At 37.4% G+C, this 22,601-nt stretch overlaps 1 protein-coding gene across 1 annotated transcript; it reads right to left on the reverse strand.

The window, feature by feature from the left end:
• Window positions 1-3,792: 3,792 nt before the first annotated feature.
• Window positions 3,793-19,551, reverse strand: LOC147854821 (protein ESMERALDA 1-like). Its single transcript, XM_087330935.1, has 10 exons — window positions 19,051-19,551; window positions 15,197-15,272; window positions 13,838-13,905; window positions 13,670-13,758; window positions 13,381-13,578; window positions 11,074-11,281; window positions 10,832-10,999; window positions 10,584-10,751; window positions 4,169-4,359; window positions 3,793-4,096 (listed from the first exon to the last, which is right to left on the reverse strand). The coding sequence occupies exons 1-10, from the start codon at window positions 19,480-19,482 to the stop codon at window positions 3,907-3,909; spliced, it is 1,788 nt and encodes a 595-aa protein (XP_087187061.1). The 5' UTR covers window positions 19,483-19,551; the 3' UTR covers window positions 3,793-3,906.
• Window positions 19,552-22,601: the final 3,050 nt, after the last annotated feature.

Consider the following 22,601-nt stretch of genomic DNA (forward strand, 5'->3'; position numbering starts at 1 on the left):
TCTTCTTCATTTCTCAAATCTATTTTCTCTCTTTTGTGTATTCAGTTTTGTTTTCTAATACATTGTTTTTCTCTCTCTCTTAGTATTCTATGTGATGTTTTTTTGTGTCTACACTTCTTTTTTTATCAGCCTTGTAGAGTAACGTCTCTTTTTGTCCCTATATACACACTCACTCACACAAAAGACACACAAAAAAAAGGACATACAAAAGAAAGACATATATTTATTTATTTATAAACAATTATAACTTTTTCCCTTTTTAGCCCTAAGCCGATTCGGCCAGTCGATTTGACACTCAATCAATAGTCGGTTGTCAGCCGGCTCCATGTCATGGCTCCACTTGAGTGAATAGACCCAACAACAAAACTAGTGCTCAATCTATTGAGTTTAAATTTTAGCTAGAGCCACCATCCTTGCACCTCAAAATGAAATGTACCCCTATCATCGAACCCCCAAGTATACAGTGGCATTCTTACAACGTGAAAATATCCCTATGAGAAGTGTATAGAGCTTTGGGAATCCTTGCAACTCTCAATTGTAGTTTTAACTTCATACTATCTAAAGAAGTTGAGCTTATGCTCTACGAAATGTTAAAACTAAACCCACAACCTCGGCACGATGTATTCAAATGAATAAAGAGAGATAGTGCCTCCCCACACTTCGAATACATAAAGCAAAAGTTGTGTTACCATGACATTAAATAACATGAGTTTCACTTCCCATCCATGAGTATCACTCTAGTTGCCTTTATTTTCTAACATATAATAACTTTTCCAACCATCTTGAAGTGTAAACTCAAAGCATACACTCCATTATTTGTGGCAAGTACATCAATACCAAGACTCTTGAAGTTTTGTACAAATTGTACATGTTGTCCCTTAAATATAATTATAGGGTATTGGTGAGGTTGAATGGTTCTCACTACCATCATTTTGCTTTTATCCACACTACAATTAGTCCACTACTTTGGAATAATGCATTTAATGCTCCAAGTAAATGTTGCATACCATCAACATCATATGATAACCACCTCATCCGCATATAAAAGCAATATGATAACCTGTTGCATGAGTTTTGGGGCATCTCAACTTTCTTCTCTTGCATTCATCACTTCTTCCAATTTATCAATGCATAAACCAAAGAGTGTAGGTGATAATGAACATCCTAAACCCCATGTAACTCAAAAAGTGTTCTGAGAAACCAAATCAATTTTTAGTTGGCATCATATAATCATGCAATAGAAATTCGACACTCTAATGGCATGCCAATTTCCACCATTCTATTCCAAAGCTCACTTCATGGGTACTATGTCAAATGCTTTTTTTTAATGAACAAAGCAACAATAGAGTATCTTTCCTTGTAGTCGACTTTCTTCCATAATTATTCTCAATGTAACAAGATGATCTACCATGGAGTGTTTTGGTCTAAAACTACTTGTCCAAGTGCTCATTTGTTTTAACTTTTAGCTCGTGCACTTACCTTTGCTCCATAATAGTGTTATACAATGTAGCAATAGTTGAGCTCACCATGATTGTACAATATTTTGATACTTTTTTTTTATCTCTTGTTTTAAATATTGGCTTAATCCAATTCATGAGCCAATAATTTGGCAAACCTTGTTTAACAACTTGATTTATGATGGTCATGATCCACGATGAGTACTTGGCATTGTCGGTTGCTTTCACATTAACTATCTTATTTGTTCCCTTGTTGACATCTTCAAGATCAATGTGTGTATTACAAGGTGTTTCAATGTTAGATCAACCATTAGAACCACTCCCTCATGCACATATAAGCTTTGTACATACTCTAGCATCTCTTCATTTGTAAATTCGCCTTTGATATCTTCCTTATTACCATTGAGTTGTTTCCATGCTAAGCTTGGTTGGAGGTTAAACAACCTTTTCTGTTTTCCTTTCTTGCATTTGGAAGTATTCTCTTCTCTTTCTTCTTAATACCTTTTTATATTGGTGCCATACCATGACCCGTTCACTCTCCCCTTTGCAAACTTATATATAGTTTGAGATATATCTTACATTCCTCATCCAACTAAGAATTAGATGGGAAACTAGATCTTTTATGTCCAACAACACACATTTAAAAGTATTGATATCCTACCTCAACAATGACAAGTTTCATGTGTTTCCAATTTTCTTTAACATCATTACCTAAAGAGAGTTTTGACAAATGGTTCTCAACTTCTTTTGTAACAAGGTCAAATGACGTATCTTCTTTCCTCTTTCACTTTACCACATTTGTTGATAAGGGTGTAAGAGTGTAAGGTTCAAGTACAAGGGCTTATGGTCTGAGTTTGGGGATAGAACACCAATCTTAAATGCATTCACCATGGATAGATCACATGCCTTCAAAAATACATAATCTACGACACTTCCTCCACTTGCAATTAGTAAACATGTGAGTACATTTATCAAAGGAAAAGCATTTATACTATTAAAGATAATCAACTTTGTGCAGTCAACATGTGCATAAGAATTCTTCCATAATCAATTATAATATCATCCTTTGAGTCACATAATAGACAATGATCCACTATATTTTCTTCTAATATGTCTATATTTTGGTACTCTCTTACTCTAGCATTAAAATCTACCAAGCTTCTCAAAAACAAGTATGCCTTGACATAAATCTATAAAAGGATCACACATTCCAACCCTAATCTACTACAATAGTTTTGACTCTTTATGAGGAAGGTAACATGTGGCTAAGTAGAGATTCTCTTTGCCTATATTAATATCTATCCAAAAGTATCGCTTATAATCATGATACTTACATAATCTTATATAATTATCTAACCTCTCATGGTAAATACATGATATCCTTGCATGCTCAATATTCCCTTTAGAGTGAAGCCATATCAACTTTACAAGTATAAGGTAGCCATCTATTTTAGCCATGTGTTCTGCATCATGCTCCTAAGTTTCAACCAAAAATATAACATTAATGCCTTGCGCAACATCAGTTAGTCCTAACCCCTTATCCCATGGATATCCTCTATAAAAACAAATCCCAAATTTGAGGTATACATAGTCGCATAGGTCATCACTTGCTATGCATTTTGCATTCCTTCCCTAGATGCATATGCTTGCCTCCTACATTCTTGTTCTTTTGGAGTTTGATCCTCCGTTACAAAAAAACTATCTAAGATTCTATCTGTTTTACGTTCATCTACGATTGTACAAACAATACCTCGACAATATGTTCCTTCTAACCTTTCTTACCAACCCTACGTGCAACATATACAATAACATCTCACATAGCAAAACAATCTTCAAAGAATTTTGTAATATTCTCTCCAAAAGAAAGTGCATTCTCCGACTCATCGTCTACCATGCTTTTCATTAGCACCAAATGCAATCCTATTCACAGTTTACTTTGATAATCAAGAGGACATCTAACATCATTCTTTACTACAACTGGATCAGATCAATGGCGTAAACCTTTCATTAGCACCAAATGCAGTCCTATTCGCAGTTTATTTTTATACTCAAGACATCTAACATCATTGAAGTATTAATAGATGGTTACTATCCTTACAACTGAATGAAGAGGTGAGAACCTTTCATTATGCAGAGGAACCTAGAAAAGTATGAATGATATGTATGAATGAATATATAGATTGTATGTATGAATGTTTTTCTCAGAACCCGCGGAATGATATAAATAACGCCTTAATAATGCTAGTACCAGAACATTCTTTTGAAAACTTCAAAATTTCTAATAAGTGAAACTTGGGAAGTACAATATACAGTAAAAATAAAAAAACTCCTCAAATGAAAGAATGAAACACCATACATTGACTAAAGTTTAAAAAGAATTAGAATACATGCGAGGAAGATATGAATACATAATTGGTGCTATTATGACATTGAACCAAGAATAAGATACCTAAAGTACAGGCAAAATTTCGCTACTGCTGTTGCTACTGCCATGAAATGACGCCTTTTCGTCTTGTTGAGGACACATGCAGTCTGGTGAAGGATATGTATAAATTGAAGCACTAGCTTTGCGAAGCTCATGTCCTTTCAAATCACTATGGCGGCGCATCCCTTGCATTTGTTTTGTGAAGCTTTCCCACCTAGAACCAGGAAACGTGATGTTAATCTAGAGCATAGTGCATCTCAACAAACTAAATTTGACAGCTCCTTACCCAATGTTGGGAGTGTCTAATAATACAGCCAACTTTCTTTTGTCAGGTTTAATGGTTTTCGAATGACCATTGTTCAGAAACCGCCGATGCCCAATCAGAAATTGGGGAAAATTACCACCTTGAGTGGTGACAAACACTTCACTATGAAGGCATACAGTATAATCCAACGCAGCTAAACGCGAGGAGTATTTCTGTGTCAAAAGACAGCCACATTAATAGCGAACCAACAAGTTTCTAACATGCATGTAATCGACCAATCTTTCAAGATATAAGAATTTCCACATGAGCTATTGAATCAATTGTTACTAATATATGTTTGCCATATGTGTCTATACAAACAGTTGTAGGCAGTTGCTAAGTATTATGCGTATAATATGCACCATAAAACATTATGAAATCTACAGAAAATTTGAAGACAGATAATGTTACATATAAATTTAAAAAATATGACCCACACTCTGATTCTCTGATTCCACATCCAACAGCACACAACACAATTGGTAGATCTGATCTTCCATAGATTTATATACATATTTGCCTGTCTCAATCTCTAAATGATGTGACTAGGTCCTGAAGTGTGTTATCACACTAAGGAGGGTATGAGATAGATGTGTATCAAAATATTGGAGAACCCAATGTCAACTCCATCCTCTGAAGTGTGTAAAAACAGGGCCATCATACTTAATTTAACGATATCAGCTCAGATTCCTCTATCCTTTTCCATTATGGTCATATCCAAGGGTAAACAAATCAAGCTATTATGGAATAGTGCATTTATATTTTTTTCATGTAATTAGAATCATCCTTGAGTTTCCGCAAACCAACTATAATTATATCCATGTTCTGCCAACTGTCTTGATAATATAAGTGCCAATCTTGAGTACCTTTGCCATGGGAGCTCCAAAATAAGTTGGATACCAGTTATTGACAGGAATAGTTCCTTGATCACTATAAGAACTACTCTCATCTCAGCCTAGATAATATCAAGCGGCACCAGTGGTTTTCTCCTTATAATGTGGACCATCATCGAGACTGAAAGTGACGCAAAACCTCTCCAGTGCGGTTCCCAATTTTCTACCCCAAGTATAGATGAGTTGATGTTACGAGTGCATCAAGCCACAATTTTGTTTGTGGTTCTTGGAATTATGTATGTGCACATTTTATTCCACAGAGGATTGTGGCTGCAAATCCACAGAAAAGTCAACCGGCCACAACATCCGACAAGGAGAATCACGCTTCTCCTTGAATGTTACTCCTAGGTATGTAGGGTAGTATACATACGCAGCCTTTGCTCTCCTGAGAGCCAGCTTTTATCTTGCAAACCATACTTTAACGGTTTTAAACACCTTTACTTTAATTTTATCAAGGTTTACCAATAAATCCTTATCTATGCAAAATGACTACAAATGTCTTTGAAGTCATTTCAGATAATAGGTATTAATACCATGCATACATTCCCTTATTGTTAGACAGTGGCAGCTCCAGACTTGCAGTCTCTTTCATCTTTATTATCTCTCCTCTAAATTCTCTCTTCCTAGATTCTTCTCTCTCTAGAATCTGCAACTCTTTAAATGCCTTCTCTCTTCCATTTTGCATGAGTCGCTAGTAGACAGTGGTGCTACTGCACACATGGCTTATGAAAAATCTATTTTGCATGATGTCAAACCCACCTCCTCCCAAATCTCCATAGGAGATGCCTAAAGGCTTGAGGTTTCAGGTGTGGATGATATGTTCTAAACACTTCTTCAAATGACAAACCTGCCATTCTTCAATATGTGCTACATGTGCTGAAACACAAATAGCAGGTCGTGGAGTTGTAGGTTGTTGGTGTCAATGACATCCGAAACTGAGCTATCAAAGTAGACACCCTAACCTTGCACTACTATTTCGTTCGTGAATTAGTGGAATCACAAGTCATCAACTTGGCCTATTGTCCTACTCAAGAAAATGCAGCTGGTTTGTTTACTAAGCCACTTCCAAGGCAAGACATTGATAAGCTCCTTGGTCAACTCAATGTTGGACCGTCGCTCGAGAGCTGAGAGGAGATGTCAGATTTCCAGACCTGCACTCTCCTTCATCTTTATTATCTCTCCTACTTTACTACTGCTTTCTAGCAGCCTTCTCACAGCTTGGTTGTGTCTATTTTGCTTCCAACTTTTCCGCTGCTACTATTAACAGCTTTTCTCATAATTATATACGTAATCCATATAATGACCAAAAAGAGTGGACAATACTGGGCATTCTTGTATTCTCCAATCTTGCTATCCACGAGCACTGATCACCCATTAAATAGATAGAATAGAGTATCTAATAAACTAGTATAAACAGCAGTTTGTGAAAAGAATTTGATAATTAAAATTATGCTGACTACCGCCATGCACATAAGGAACAAGATGCCTACAATTTCAATTTTACGAGATTACTCTTGAGAACGAGTTCTTGGATGAAAGTAGATATCTCATATATGGAAGTGTTTGGATACTTTCTGCTGCAATTCAAGAGAAGGTGGTTGGATAAAAACTAGATGGTCCATATAGAACATGTTGGATTAAATCATACAAGGTAAGAGTGTCGTTATTTTGGAACATAATGACAAAGATATTGAATAAACAAGAAAACATTTAATGGATGAGGATGGATCTTGGATTAAGGTGGTCTCTAAGGTAAATCATCCTAGGTACCAAAAAGACAAAGTTTATGCAAATCATGGGCAAGAGAGGGGTATTTCCTCTAGGGATCCTATGGGGTTATCACATGGACATAATTATGATCAATTGAAAGGAAGGTCAAAACCGTGGCAAGGGTCACAGTATAAACAATCTAATCAAGGGACAAAACCTTTCAACCTTAGGTTTGATAAGAATGATAAAATCCATTTACCATTAGAAAAACAAAATTGGAAAAGAAGTGAAAGTCCAATAGCCGGAAGTACGGCTAGCTCACGCTCCAACCCGAGTAGCATGGGGCAATATAGCCAGACACGTAATCTTTTATGACATGAAGAAATAATATGCATTAAGAGAGACTGAAGTACATGACATTCAAGAAATTAAAAACTTCAAGTCAGAAGCAAAGTTCTGCAGTTATATAGAATGCAACAAATTTCTCACGAATTCTTCCATGGTTATGCAGATTTGGTAAAGGCAAATAATATATAGACAGTTCTAAGTTGTTGGGGGGTAAAGGTCCCAAGGATTCTTCTTGTGTACACTATGAACTTTCCTCCTGATCCAAACTTTTCTAGGGGAATGTATTTGGGCCAAAATCAGATTGTGCAAGCCTGTGTACACTGCAAATATGGGCATATCTAACAATTTATTTTTGATACATTACCACTGGAATGTACAAAAATCAGTAGTAAAAAAATAAAAAATTGCAAAAAGATTTTCTCCAAATTATCAGATCTAAGAAGTTCCTTATCTTCATTGTCCCTATTTTCACAAGAACTTTGACTGAAATTAAGAATTTCTGAAATTTATTTGCAGAAATTGGTTTTCTGTTTTTATCTTTGGGGTTTTTTCTAAATTGACCAATGCTAGAGATCTTTTGCAGAGAAAAAGTACAATCCACCTAACTTGAGAATCTTACATGTATAGATAATCGGATTCTTCAGTCTCTTTTTATTTCTATTTACATCTTTCACTTAGTTGCATTTTTTTGTTGTTCTCAAACGCGAGACAACATTTTAAGATGTCATCTCTTGTTTGGTCTTTACCAGCATTAATATATCTTTCTTTCTTTCTTTGAGAGATAGATATTCAATGGCAAAGAATTTGATCTTTGAAAAGATATGTGCAATGACGTTACTTCTCAAAGCACTGGCAGTTATAAAACCGGATGCTATGATAGATTATACATGGCTCACCACCGAACAAGAAAACAATTACATACATTTAGATGGTTGTGTAAATGAGAACTTGGTAGATTCAAAAGTCTTACCGCTGCACATATCATTTGGGAGAAACTGAAAAGTAATTATAAGATTACCACATCTATTACTCAGGTGCATCTTATGAGGATGAGTCAAACATTGCTGCTAAATACATTAGTATATTTACAGGTACGATATCAAAGTTGCAATATTCAGGTCTATCTCCCTTCAAATACAAATTAAAGGTCATTTTCTTGCTTATGGCACTGGGAAACATTGGTGGATTCATTACCAACGAACCCCATTGGTGTTAATTGAATGACAAAATCAAGTTAAAAGCAAGTGGTGAAGGCAATTCTTCAGAACATATTGTCAGCAGAAGTTCAAAGAAGGAAAAGGTAGATCAAGAAACAGGAGCAAATGCAAAGGTAAATGCTCTGATATAATATGCTATCAATGTGGCAAGAAAGGCCACATGAAGGTAGACTGTCTGTATTACAAAAAGAAGTGAGAAAGAAAGAACAATGACAACAAGGAGAAAAAAGAGAACAAGGAAACCAAAAAAGACAAATAAGTGAACTCCAAAGGCAACGAGACGATGAAGTGATCTCTAGTGTCGTTATAGAGAAGTCCTCTTACACAAAAAACATACTTTGAGCTACTATATCTGATGATGCCTTTTGTGCACATGCAAATCACCAATGATGATCTCACTGACGTCTTGATTATTAAGCATGATGCTTTCTCACAGACTTGGATTGTCAATTCAAGAGGGGCATCCTTTCATGCTATGTGTTACGAGCATAACCGTAACCGTAGTTAGGGCTAATTTGAAAGGATGAAGGCTGAGGATTGAGTTATCTCAACCCGACAGTGGGAGATGACTTTAGAGTGTTTCATCACCTGGCTACTTTTTATAAAAAAAACAACCAAGTGGGAAACACACACAAGGGCCTAGGGTTTGAGCCTATATATGAAGGGGCATCTCTCTTTTTTTATGTTTTGAGATAGAGACTCTAATAGTGTGGCAAAGCTCTAGCTTCATACACGTGTGCCTCCTCCTCCTTCAAACCCAAGGTACAATCCATGTCCACACACAGTGGTACAGGACACCGACGGTGGACTTGGATCCGTCTCACTTTTGCTAGGGTGGTGGATTGGCACCCTTTCTTCCTTATTTTACTCTTTAATTTTGCTTAAAGTTGATTAAGATTCTAACACTATGCCTATAAGAAGTGTCATTTCGTGTAGACGACTATGGCAAAGTTTTTCTCAGCAATATCATACATGTTCTATTGACGGAATTGGCATTGTGCATTTGGCCTTGCAAGATATTAGATACGTATCTCGAAAAGAGAAGTATTTTATCTGTGGGTCAGCTAGATATCAATCTGGTTCTTGTTCATTCAGAATTCTGATGTATGTAGCATGCCTACCAAGTCTATGGGAGGCGCTTTATACTGTCTGATGGGATTTGATTAATTTAAAGATAAGGAGCAGTGTATACACCTGAACAATATAGAGTCTAGAGTGACGAGTTGCAAGCCACTACACAACGAGTCATATAATAAAGTCGTCTCATGGATATCACCTAGTATCCTGAGGTTGTAAGAGTGAACCATAAGCAATGAGAAGGAAGCATACTAGGAGAAGCAATCGCTGTATATGAAACTAGAGAATAACTTAAATGGCAACAACATAGCAAAATTAAGCGAGTAGAACATTATGGGGACTATTTGAAAGAATTCCTTGTATGTTTCTATCTCTCTTGTCATCGACAAGATAAAAGCCATTATCTCCCAACATCGTAGGTGCTTCCCTCACTTCGGAGACATTTCCATTCTGGATTGACCTATGCTAGAGATCTTTCAAAGACAAAAGCTACAATATACCTAACTTGAGAATCTCACATGTGCCAAAAACCAGATTCCCTCGTTTCTTTTCTTTTCATGTTATTTACTTTTATATATACTGTGTAATATTTATTTTATTTTGATTTGTTCTCAAAGACGAGACAACACTTAAGATGTAATCTCTTATTTGGTCTTATAGGCCATTTTGGCCTCTTAAAAGACGTTAATATTTCTTTCTTTCTTTCTTTCTTTCTCTTTTAAATCTTAATGTGCAGTCAAATTTCTTAATTAAACATGAATCCTCTAGAGCTCAAGTTAGTAACACTGATCCCTATTCTTTCAAGTAGTTTCCTGCGGATGCAGTTGGCCCACATGAAAAAACCTTTCTTGACATGGGGCCCAACACTACAAGATTCCACTACTAGAACAAATATCTCAGTATAAACTAGATAATCACAAATATATAGCCCCTTTTAGACCAGCTCCATGCATAGCAAGGCAACAGGTTTACCATCCCAAAACAGGGATCCCTAAATGGAAACTACCAGCAGGATTCCTGCCACTGAAAGCGAGCAACAGTCGTATTATTATTATCTTATCATGGTGCCTTGCTGGTTCCCAATTAGTGCATGAAATGCAGGTGTAAACATTGTTTACTATAGAAATCCTGAAAAAAAGAAAGAAAGCTCACCTTGAATGGTTCAAGCTCTTCCTTTGACAACAATGTCTCCTTTGTCTGAAGGAAAGGAAACATTTGGCGAAGAGGAATCATATATTTTTCTGCCTTGTAGATCTTTCCAGCAGCTAAAAATATAGGGGTATCATTTTGGAAGCCCATCCCTCTCAACATCATTCCAACCTGCCCAGCATATGTGATCACCCCATCTTTTTAATTATTCATTGTCAAGGTATTGATTATATATAAGTTTAATAACTCACTTCTAAAGGTGTTAATGGACATTTTCCATCCATCCGGTTAGCACCTGGCCTAATCACTCGACCTGTCTTGTTGAATTTTCCCCTCCATCCCCTCTCCCTTGCAGCATCCAATTCTCGCTTCTCTTCCTCCCCTCCATCATAAATACAGCAGGAAAATGCTACCATATCCTGTAGAAACAACAACTTTAGTTTCTCAATATTCAACATCAGAGATCCAAAGACTTCATAACATATCTGGGAACCTCTTCAAATCGTAGATGTACAGAAATGTATTTTCCACCAGTACTGCTGCTATGAAACCTCATTAGATCAACTAGTTTCTGTCCAACAACTGCAATTGGTTGTGCAAATCTTAGAGCCTGAAAATTTGCCAAGCATCTGAGTTGTTGTGTCTTTGGAGGAACTTTGTCATAGGATAACCGATTTGCAAATGGTGAAATGCGGATGACCCTGATCAAGAATAATACAAATTTTGATACAGAAAACTCTTCTTTTTCAAATTTTGAATTGTTTCACAAATATGGAGAAAACAAAAGTTGTTATGACAACTGTGATTCTCATATAAAGTATAATGTTACGACAAGCTTGTGTGAATTCAAGTTTGTTCGACTCCAATGAAAGAGCATTTGGACGATGTGGACTCATTCTTGCAGAGGTAGCAAAACAATTAAATGGGAGTCTCTTTGAAGTACAATAGACTCCAAAACAAGGATGACTAATACTCACAGAAATGTTTTTGGTCACGGATTATGTATTGTGATGGAGAGAAACCGCTATATTAAAGAGAAATGTCCAAGTGATGAAGGGGTGAGAGAAATTAAATCTGTTGAGTTGGATGTACAACCTTTCTTTTCAAGTCTTCTAATACCACAATGTATACATTTTCTTGACTTCATACAATGCATGTCCATTAGTGTTTTCATTTTAAATTTTATGAAAGCCTTTGACACTAAACCAAGAAATGAGCTTTAGAAAAGAATGATCGAGATCAGAAAGCCATTAGAGTATATAACAGCTGTAGCACAGTTCTATGAGCAAGTTAGATGTCAACTGAAAATGGATAATGGTATCATTAAGTACTTCATCTGAAACACGGGGGTCAAGCAAGGGTATCCACTGTCTCCCACACTCTTTGGTTTATGCATCGATAAACTAGAAGAAATAGGAACAGGTTGCAAAAGAAGAAGGATTTAACGGCCCAAAACTCATGCAAGAGCTAATTTTCATACTGCCTATATGACAATAATGTGTTATTCTCATATAATTTGGATGATATGTAACTACTTGATGTACTAGAAACATTCTGTCAAATCAGCAGGCTAATTGTTAACGTGGACAAAACAAAAATGATGGCAATACAACCAAGACATTACCCCACTTTTACTTCGAAGGGAAACCCCCTATACAAGTGGTACAAAGCTTCAAATAACTTGGTATCAATGACCTATTGACAAATAGGTGGAATATATGCTACGAGTCTAGACTTCAAAAGAGTTGGAACTGTTATTATATGTTTGAGAATCAATGTAACCGAAGTGATACTGAAGAATGGGAAATGAGATTGATGTTCAATGATATGGGCGTCTAAGTGTTGTCTTATGGGGTGGAAGTGCAGGGTGGCACTATCTCACTTGATGCATGGAATGAAATAGAAAAATTCAAAATTTGCTGTGATGTAGACAATTGGGAGTTAAATCCTCAACATCCTGTCCTGTCATGATATTAGAAGCAGGTGTTCGGTCCATAGAGGTGAGGTGCTAGCCATGCAACAAGGTTTAAAAAATGGGGGTAAAAGATCTAATTGAACTCTCAGGTGATGCTAAGAGTATGTGGTTATTGAGGATTGATTGCTAGCAGCACTGAGGATGAGGTAACAAGATGCTAAAATGTTGGAATTTAGAATATTAAGTTGTAAATGTTGGCCCCATTTACAAAGTAAAAATTCCAGAATGTATCCAAACCACATTGGCCCCACAAACCTTGGTTATCGAAGGGCCTTTACACTTATTCAAACTCACTTGCAAAAGTTAGATGTTGAGGTAGCATCATGGCATCACCAATCCAGTATGAAGATACGCAATGTATGCAATGAAAACCTAGTGGAGGATGAATATCACTTACTTGTGCCATGCTGAGCATATAAGGTAATTCGTGACAAGTATGATGACTTACCCAAACAGGGCATTCTTGTTTCAACAAAGCATGATAGTCCACAACGGGGGACCATTGCATTACATGCAAATCTCTATCAAGAACGGCGTGCGCATTATTTTCAGAGTTTTAACCAGAGTAGTAACCCCCTCTCTTAGGAAGAAGTTACATACAAGATGTTATGTTGATACAGTCCCATAGATCAAAATTGGCCTCCTCATGGGCAATAAAAATTCTACTCTATTCCATTAACCTTGGGACAACGTAAATATTAGCAGATCTACAGTTCATGAAGGTCCCATCAGAATCCACTTTGACATGTCTTCAACTGTATGTTTGTATCTTTGATATATATACACCTTAGTTACATAGCAATTAAAAGCCTGGTAGAATTTTACCCCAATTTTCTCAGCCGTGGAAGCACTGTTGCAAGATAGTAGCTCGCAGGTGCCCAAGCTTTTACCCTGAAATTATAAATAAGACTGATATTGTTTCCAATGGTCTCCATAATGTAGTCTGGTAGCTGACTAACTACGCGTACATGCTCTGCAAGGGTGCTTATGAAATAGCTTTCATCATAGATATCTCCAAATGAGCTGAAATATAGATAGGATCGTAGCTTAGGAATGAATGTCATTATTAAATAAGCGCTTCTAAGACATTCCCTTGAAACTACAAGACATTCACCTTGGATCTTGCCAAACACTATTTAAATGGAATTGTGGAATGACAAGAGTGGCATTTAGCAGTCCAGCAAGTGCAACAGCATTGCAAATCTGTAATGCAAACCTTCTATAAAAATAAAATAATTTATTGGAAAACCACACTAGCACTTTATAGTGAATTTGCACATACCGACGATCTTTGTTGATTCAAACCACCATTTGCTTCTATAACAATAAAACCATTAGATTCTTGTAGACCTACAAATGCAGAACCATTTTTTAAACCAATCCTCCATGACATAAAATAAAGGCATCCATGACATTGTCAAGAGAATACAAAAGCTTGGCATTGTAAGGTCACAACAAAAAATTATGTATTTTAACTGGAAAAGCATAAGTTTTTAATTTCAAAAAGAAAAAGCAATATAGAAATTAAAATCCCCAAAGAGCAAGCCTTCAAAGAAGAAAACCATGTCTGACAGTGTCCATTTCTTTAGGCTCCTGTCTCAACAATACCATTTCCATTAGAGTGCACATACTGAGCAGTAAATAGTTTGAATGTGATCTAACCAGAATTTGACAAATCCTTGTGACATCGACTCATCAAAAGTGACTTTAGGTTGGCTTGTATCATCCTCCATTTTAAATAGATGGCACAGTTTTCTGCTTTTATTAATAGAAATGTGCAATGTCTTCTGATCTTGCAATATTATGATTTAAACTCTACTATTTCCTATCAATAACCACCTTCCAGCCCAATGGGCAGGATTAAAAATTAAAATGTCAAAAAAGAAGGAATCAAAGGTATATAGAAGCGCTCCACAATGTGTATTATTCAGAATAATATACCAGAAAAACGACAGTCTGAATCTCACACTGTACAGATTACAAGGAATAGATGAAAGTTTCATTGTTAAACACACTTCAGCTGAAAAAGAAAGTAGGAAAAAAATATTAATACTGAGAAAACAGCGAGATTGCAGTTCAGGATGGTGAGTCTGCAATTATTAAGATCTTTCTTCATTTATAAATTTCTCGTGGTGAAATTAAGCTAAATTCGCAGTTCGATTGGGGTTTTATAACCTGCTACAAGTTCTTTGAGCTGGTCTCATGTGCACCTATAAGTTTACATACAAGTGAAGGATAGTGCAGGTGAGACACAGGCCCACAACCAAATAAAACCAGTGGCTGGTTGGCGAGTATTATGGGTAAAGAGCCCATGGGCGATCAGCTAGCACGAAAATATCCCACGTGGTGTGAAAAGCAAGCCATATAAGATGGCATGATGCATGAGACAAACTATAATACTCATATATCAAGCCTTGAACAACTCAAATTTGATAAAACAGCATGTGATGAGATAAGAAAAATATCAATAGCCCGCAGGTAGACAAAAAGAATCAACGGCCCACACAATGTATAACCAATTCACAATGTTGTAACAACATGCTCATACACGTTTTTAAGATTGTTGCTATATTGTCACACTAGGTGATCATTCTCTAAGTAGGGTGTGTCTCAAAGCAACATCTTTTTAAGCATGAATTACCTCGCAAAGTCCTTGCATGGTTTATGCAAGGCTTCCAAATTTCTCCATCATTCTGATGCTGCCATGCTACCATAACCTGTACAATATAACAACATGATAAGAATCTAGCAAATAAGTACGAATCCACTAATATAAATTTTGTACATAAAAACACTGCATGTAAATATGCAAAATGAACAAATTGAATTGTCAAATTCTTAAATATATATATATATATGTTATTAAAAAAACTAGAAGTGTAAATTTCTTCTAGCCAGTAGATGTTTTGTGTGAACAGAAACAATATTCTAACAAGCAAATGATAAGGTCAAGAACATGTACCAGACAAGAGTAAAGATAGAACAAGATTTCTTAACTTCCCAAAATATTGATGTCAAGGAAAGTAAAGACATTGCCGAATATACTTTCTCAAACTATTAAATATTAGGTTGTTGAATGCAAATTAGAGAGCATATGTCTGTGTCAAAATTATCTCCTAGAGCACATCTGTACTCCTCAAATGCAAAAATTGAATATTCATAAAAAACATCAAGATATCATGAAGGTAATGGAAACTCCAATCAAAATTAATACCACTTGGATCCATACATACAGATCTTGTGGAATACACTCTATTTATTCCATATAAAAGGAAGATTACTATAGCTTCAAACAAATTTCTCTATCAGACATTCTTTCTGTTGATGGAGGGAGGTGCTGAGAAAGGGACACAGTGGTAAATTGGAAAATTAAACGCACTTATTCTCCAAACTTTGGAGAGTTATCTCTCACACCGACATGAACAAGAACAAGAACAATATCACACAAGCAATTAAGATTACATTATAAGCACAACCATGTGATCTTCAGTTGGTATGCATAAGTTCCAAATTAGTAATCATTATTTGGCAAGACTGCGAGAACCTTTGATATCAACTCTTTATGATGCCACCATGTGATGGCAGGACTTGAACCCATGACCTATGTGTACATATGCCAAGGACTTAACCACCATTAAGCCATCTGATAGTCATAATTATTACATTGTCGCATTACATCATAATGAGTAGAACCCTAGAACATTCTAGAACTTCCTAGAGCACGGTTTGATCAGGCAATGCAACCTATTGTTTGAGTGTCTTACTTAACTAAAAAGCCAGTTTCCCCTCTGCAAACACCAGGAGAGAGTGGACTTCAGGAAATAAAAAATTGGATCCCCAAGGAGGAAAGGAGGAGGGAACTTGTGAGGAAGTTTTCACCCTCCTTTTGGCCTCTGGAGTTAAACAAGACCCAGATAAAGTCAAGTTAGAGAGCCATGCAATGGGCAACTATTCCGCATGGTTCAGAGAGCACAACTACGAACAACTCTCCTCAGCAGAAGTTCTAGAACTTCCTAGTGCTTTCTGGAACATTCTAGAAAACCCTAGAATGTTCCATGGCCCACTATATAATGAAGCCTTCTTCTCAAGACTCTCCCCCAATTATCCATTGTAGGTTTCCCTCTTCAGAGGTCAAAAACCCTTCTATGTTATAATCCCCACTATCTGTCTTCTTTACTTTTGTGTTTGCTTTCTTCCACTTATTTGGTCCGACCTACTTTTTGTTTTTAGCTCTTGCTTGTCTCCCACTATTCTCTGCTTTTGATTTGCATTCTTGCTTGGTTTCTACCTTTCCTTTCTTTCAGACACACAAGAGTGCATACACATTCAAGGCATGCACAGTAGCACAATTCTATATTCATCCACGTGAGTAGTGTACACAAACATGTGAATGTGAAAACAACAACACAATATAACTTAAAATTTTTGGGAAAGCCCCTATTCCGCATGGTTCAGAGAGCACAACTACGAACAACTCTCCTCAGCAGAAGTTCTAGAACTTCCTAGTGCTTTCTGGAACATTCTAGAAAACCCTAGAATGTTCCATGGCCCACTATATAATGAAGCCTTCTTCTCAAGACTCTCCCCCAATTATCCATTGTAGGTTTCCCTCTTCAGAGGTCAAAAACCCTTCTATGTTATAATCCCCACTATCTGTCTTCTTTACTTTTGTGTTTGCTTTCTTCCACTTATTTGGTCCGACCTACTTTTTGTTTTTAGCTCTTGCTTGTCTCCCACTATTCTCTGCTTTTGATTTGCATTCTTGCTTGGTTTCTACCTTTCCTTTCTTTCAGACACACAAGAGTGCATACACATTCAAGGCATGCACAGTAGCACAATTCTATATTCATCCACGTGAGTAGTGTACACAAACATGTGAATGTGAAAACAACAACACAATATAACTTAAAATTTTTGGGAAAGCCCCTAATAATCAGCACAAAAACAGGGGATCTAACCCTATCAGCACGTATCATATCTGTACACGAACTTCCACAGGACAGATTCTAGAACGCCACACAATTCCCCAATATCTAAGCAGTTTCTAGCTTCAAACCCATACTAAAGCTTAAATTTACAAGCCACAAATGCTTAACCCCATTTCAAACAAGACAGTTTTTGAAGTACGGAAGGTAGTCTTCCAACATCATCATGGTATTAGTCCAAAATGCTCATTAGCACAACCCTATAGTCGGCAGCTTGTAGTTGCAAATGAACCGAGAGGAAAAAATTTCAAGTGAATTCCATGAGGCTGGACAGCATTCCTCGGATTTCAACATTTCAAGGGCTTCTAGCTAAATTATGTCCATGAAAAGCAAATTTGCTATTAACATTCAATTCAAGATAAGATCAAAATGAATGGAAGCACATTAATACTCCCAGAAGCCAAGAAGAGAAGACATGTATTGGCCCTTGGGACATGCATCAGAGGCCTATATGGCAAGCCATCCAAAGACTTTTGTGCAGCTGTTTGTCGAAGAAGCTCATCTTGAGTATTGACATAATATCTCTAATCATGGCTGGCTACTTTTGACATTTTCTGTAAACTTCTAAACAGGTTTATGTGTGTGATCGACATGGAAAAATGTGTAAGAAACCTTGGTTTCATGGAAAATTTCCTGCATTGGCTCTCAACCACAAACTAAGAAAAATATGGAAGGGGTCATTGTTTCTTCCAGAAGAAGTGTTCCTACAAAGATGGCTAGATAACTGTTGCTATAATCTTGTATGATTAATTACCCTTGCCACACTTAGGAGATGCAGAAATACTAATGTAACTGCACCTCTCCATTATAACTGTCTCCTCTATATAAATTGAGTACCTTCCTTTAGGTTAATTAGCACCTGGGATCTTCAGCCATTGACAAAAAACTTGATGAGGCAGTTTTTCCACTTTATGAACAATGTGGAAACGTTGCAAACATCTGCATTATGTTCAACCAGTTTCCAATCTATAGCGGAGATCAGGACTTCACTCAGGCAATCTTTGAGCTTCTATATTTTAGAAGATATGCACAACAATGTACATGCTCTATTCTTTGACGGTTTCAGTCTTACAGAAGATAATGAATGAGCCATGGTCATTTTCTTGCCATCATTTTGTTTGTTGTTTCTCACATTAAAATAAGGCTTCCTTGAAAACAATGTGCATATCATCTATCCACCTTTACAAAATGGAATTATTCCGCTACCAATGCTGCTCTGCTTTGATCTACTGGCGTATGTGATTCTGAAACTGGCATGCCAACGAAGTGTTTCTTTCAGTTTTTTCATAGGAAGATAATGAATGTGACCCTGGATTTCCTTATGCAACTCACATCATGGTATGGCTCATAATGTGTGATTCATCACAGATATTAGAACAGCAAGACAAGTATTAGCAAGCAAATACTCATTCCAACCTGACCTCATAATTCAATTTCAGAAAATAAACTCCAATTACATAACACACATGCTTAGATGCTTCTTCTTTCAAATGAAATGGCTATGACTTGCCCCGTATGAGCCGTTGGCCTTCTCCATGGACGGCCAGAGCCGCGTGAAAAGCTTGGGGCTGCTGTAGACTGAACCAGCTGGCGGAGTCTCCACGGCTTTGACCACAGGTGGCGGCAGGTCGAACGGAAGGGTGCCCATGTAGATGAGCATGCCGGAGATGTAGATGAGGGGCGCGAGTAGGAAGAATCCATGGCGCCTCAGCAGGAGAGAGAGGAGGAGGCATGCGAGGCGCTGCCAGAGGGTGCGTGGTGGGATGGGAGCCGTGGCCATCGTGATGATGGCGGTGGGCGGCGATACGAGTGGCCGGCCTCCTCCGCTCTTGGTCCGTCCATACCGGAGCCGGGGCGAGGATATAAGATGAGACGGCGGGGATTCAGGCGGCGATGACGATTGGAGGTGTCCGGGTGATGGCAGCCGTGTGTATGCGTGCATAGGGCTCAGCCCGATGAAGGCGAGACTGCTGTAGCAGCATCAGTGGAGAATTAAGGGCTGGGAGGTGAGTAGCATTTGGCTCCAAAGAAACCAGACTCTCGATGAATTGCTAGGTCTTTTGGGGGGGGGTTGATTGATCCTCCTCACAGATCCAGGGGGGTGGGAACAAAAGAAACGCTTGTCCAGGAAGGGGCAGGCAGGAAGATTCCCTTGGCGGCGTGGGAGAAGGATCTGTAGGCACTGAATAGGATTGGAGGTGCAGAGGGTTGTTAAGATGGAGAGGGGGAAGAAACAGAGACAGACAGACAGACAGACAGACAGACAGCAAGAAAAGAACCCTAAAAATGGCAGGAGGTGCAGCAGGGGAGAGGCAGGGCTTGGATCCACAATTGAATCACTGCTTCTGCTTCTTCTTCTTCTTCTTCTTCTTCTTCTTATCTTTTGGGTTTCTTTGTTGTTTCTTCTGTACATACATACATACATACATATACATAACATATATCTTCTTCTTCTTCTTCTTCTTCTTCTTCTTCTTTTCTTCTTCTTTTCTTTTCTTCTTCTTCTTGCATTCATGCATTGCCTTCCTTCCCATACTCTCTCTCTCTCTCTCTCTCTCTCTTCTCGGCATCATCGTGCCCGAGAGACCGGACATTCGTATGCGTGTCCGCCCTCGTGATGGGCGCCACGCCCACCGACCCGCTCGCGGATCCGTGCACGCCCTGCAGAGGTTGTACATACATCGGGATATATGCATTGTTCCGCTCTCCCAACGGACTCGGCTTCCCTTCCCATCATTTGTATATGCATGCAATCAATTGATCCTGCACCGCACGCTCACCTACTATCCCCGCTATGTAGTAGTTAGTATCTTGCATCTTCGTTGGTGTTTGTACCCCTCTGCCCAACCATGTCTATGTTTGCATTCCCAAGTACCCCAACATGAACTTCATGGTGCCTCGTTTTTCCGATTCTAGTTATCCCCCCCTCCCCCCCCCCTTTATAATTGATCGAATGGAAAAATTCCTCACGTCAAGTACTTTCATTCTTTTGCCTGTGCGCTTTGCACTCTCATGTGTCTGTTAGTTCGAATGTCGTGCTCTTTGTGTTTTACGATGTAATGGCTCGAGAGAGAATGGGGCAAACTGTTAATTTACTCTTTCTTTAGGACCCATTGCCAACTGGGAAAAGGGAGGAACCAAGGGTCAATAGTAGGCCTTGTTGACTAGCATGGACCACTCGTTCCCTATGCCATGACATTTCATGCACACTTGTTAGCGACCTGTATTGTTGTCTCGCCTCTTTCACGTGTAGATGGTCTTTTGTATCAATTTAATGCGAACAATACAAAGCGATTCTTCCATTAAGGATATTTTCTTTTAGTGGCATTACATATGCACAATTTTGTGCACCATAAGTAGGAAACTTGTATGGTGTACTTGCATAAATAAGCTTAGAGCCTAGAAAAAAAACCATTGCTTAATGTTCTTGGCTCAACACTTTGCCAATTATCATGATGGCCCTCTAATGAAGTTTGTAATAGATTAACCCCAATATTTTTACATATCGATGTTTGGAATCATGAATTTGGTACAAAAGGGTAATCATTTGTCCAATTACTAATTTATATGCTACATTTGTAGCATATATGAGCATTGGCCTCCTATCCATTGCCTTTAGGGGCTCCAGGATGTGATACAAACTCAACTTCAATAGGGAATTGAGCATCTAATGTGCCTTTATTTAGGCTACTCATTGAGTCCCCAAGGAGAATACCTAGAATACAATTATGTGTTGATGGTTAGTTGTGTTATGTGTACAACCGTTATTTGTGAGTTTTTGTGTCATATATAATTTCTAACAGCTATTGTTGCTCACTCTATGAGCTACTAACATAGTACAATCTACAATCTATCCTCAAGCTTGCTAAACATCACTTCAATTAAGGCTACATCATTAGCTAAACAAATTGTGTAATTATTAGGATGGGCTTTCTACTACGAGCATAATTATGCATAGTTGTACAATTCCTTGAGAACTGGATTTGCCATTCACTGGGTCCAAGCACTTGATAATTCTACCTTACCTTGCTTGGATCATAAAATCACAATATTTGCACAGAGAAGGTTCGCATTAAAAAGAAGACTAGCATTACAAAGAGTATCAAAATGCTCATGTAAAACAAATCCATTATAATAAACGTAGTAGAACTATGCTAGTGTGGTTAACCTCACACTATATTCTCTTTTTTTCATGCCTTCCAAATACATGGTTCAAGCTAGTGGGTCCTCCCACCAACTTCATTATATTTCATGGCAAATTGCAGCCTCCTTAAGAATTACCTTTTGGTACTAATGCTTATTGCCCCTCCTAACTTATAAACATTTATTGTTGATGGCAGACTTCTTTACATTTCCCCGATTTGACAATTGACGCTATGGCTTGTCGGTAGGTGTGAGGCAAGGTCGTACATTGATGATTGTTTTACTATTTTCGTCCACGAGAAACCATATTTTTTAGGGTAAAAAATATATAATGAAAGATGTCACACTTGAAGTGCAAAATCTATGGTTAACTTTCATTTGAAGGTTGTAAATATTACATTACATGCATGTCAATATTATGCTATTTATTATGTCTATTAAATATCTATATATTAGGTATCTAGATGCATGTGGTGTTTGGGTTAAATGTCTTTATATCATCATCATCCTACATATAAATTCCTTGTATTTTTTTTAATTTTTTTAATTTTTTATCAATATAATAATATTCGTTAATATTATTATGGTATTAGTTTTAGGGGAGGTCTCTACTCAATGTTGTTTTTTCATAGTCACCCTTGCTCATCGATCAAAGATTCGATGATAGTTTTCGTTTGCAAGAAAATTAACCGATAAAGTATTTTATAACTTTTCAATATTATGCTTCGATGACCCTAGTTCAACATATATTTTCACGATGCATATATATAGAACTCCAAAAAATAGTTTTTCTCCATCTTTGTAAATTAATAACTAATTAGCCATTCAATGTTTTTTGTCTTTCCAATTTCAAACATGATCCCTTCGCATATCATGAATTTTTAGGTTTTTTTTTTCCAAAAAGATTTCCTTCATTAA

The sequence above is a fragment of the Azolla caroliniana genome, unplaced genomic scaffold (genome assembly GCF_043228905.1).
Source record: "Azolla caroliniana isolate FFs.n. ecotype wild unplaced genomic scaffold, voAzoCaro1.0.p SCAF_15, whole genome shotgun sequence".
Taxonomy (NCBI): domain Eukaryota; kingdom Viridiplantae; phylum Streptophyta; class Polypodiopsida; order Salviniales; family Salviniaceae; genus Azolla; species Azolla caroliniana.

What these genes read in the sequence shown, in the direction of transcription:
- LOC147854821 (XM_087330935.1), bottom strand. Translation starts at nt 19,482, where the DNA reads ATGCACGCATACACACGGCTGCCATCACCCGGACACCTCCAATCGTCA. An exon ending in AGGCCAACGGCTCATACGGG is followed by an intron (nt 15,273 to 19,050) that starts GCAAGTCATAGC and finishes TATATTGTACAG; the next exon opens with GTTATGGTAGCATGGCAGCA. An exon ending in AGTGTTTGGCAAGATCCAAG is followed by an intron (nt 13,579 to 13,669) that starts GTGAATGTCTTG and finishes TCTATATTTCAG; the next exon opens with CTCATTTGGAGATATCTATG.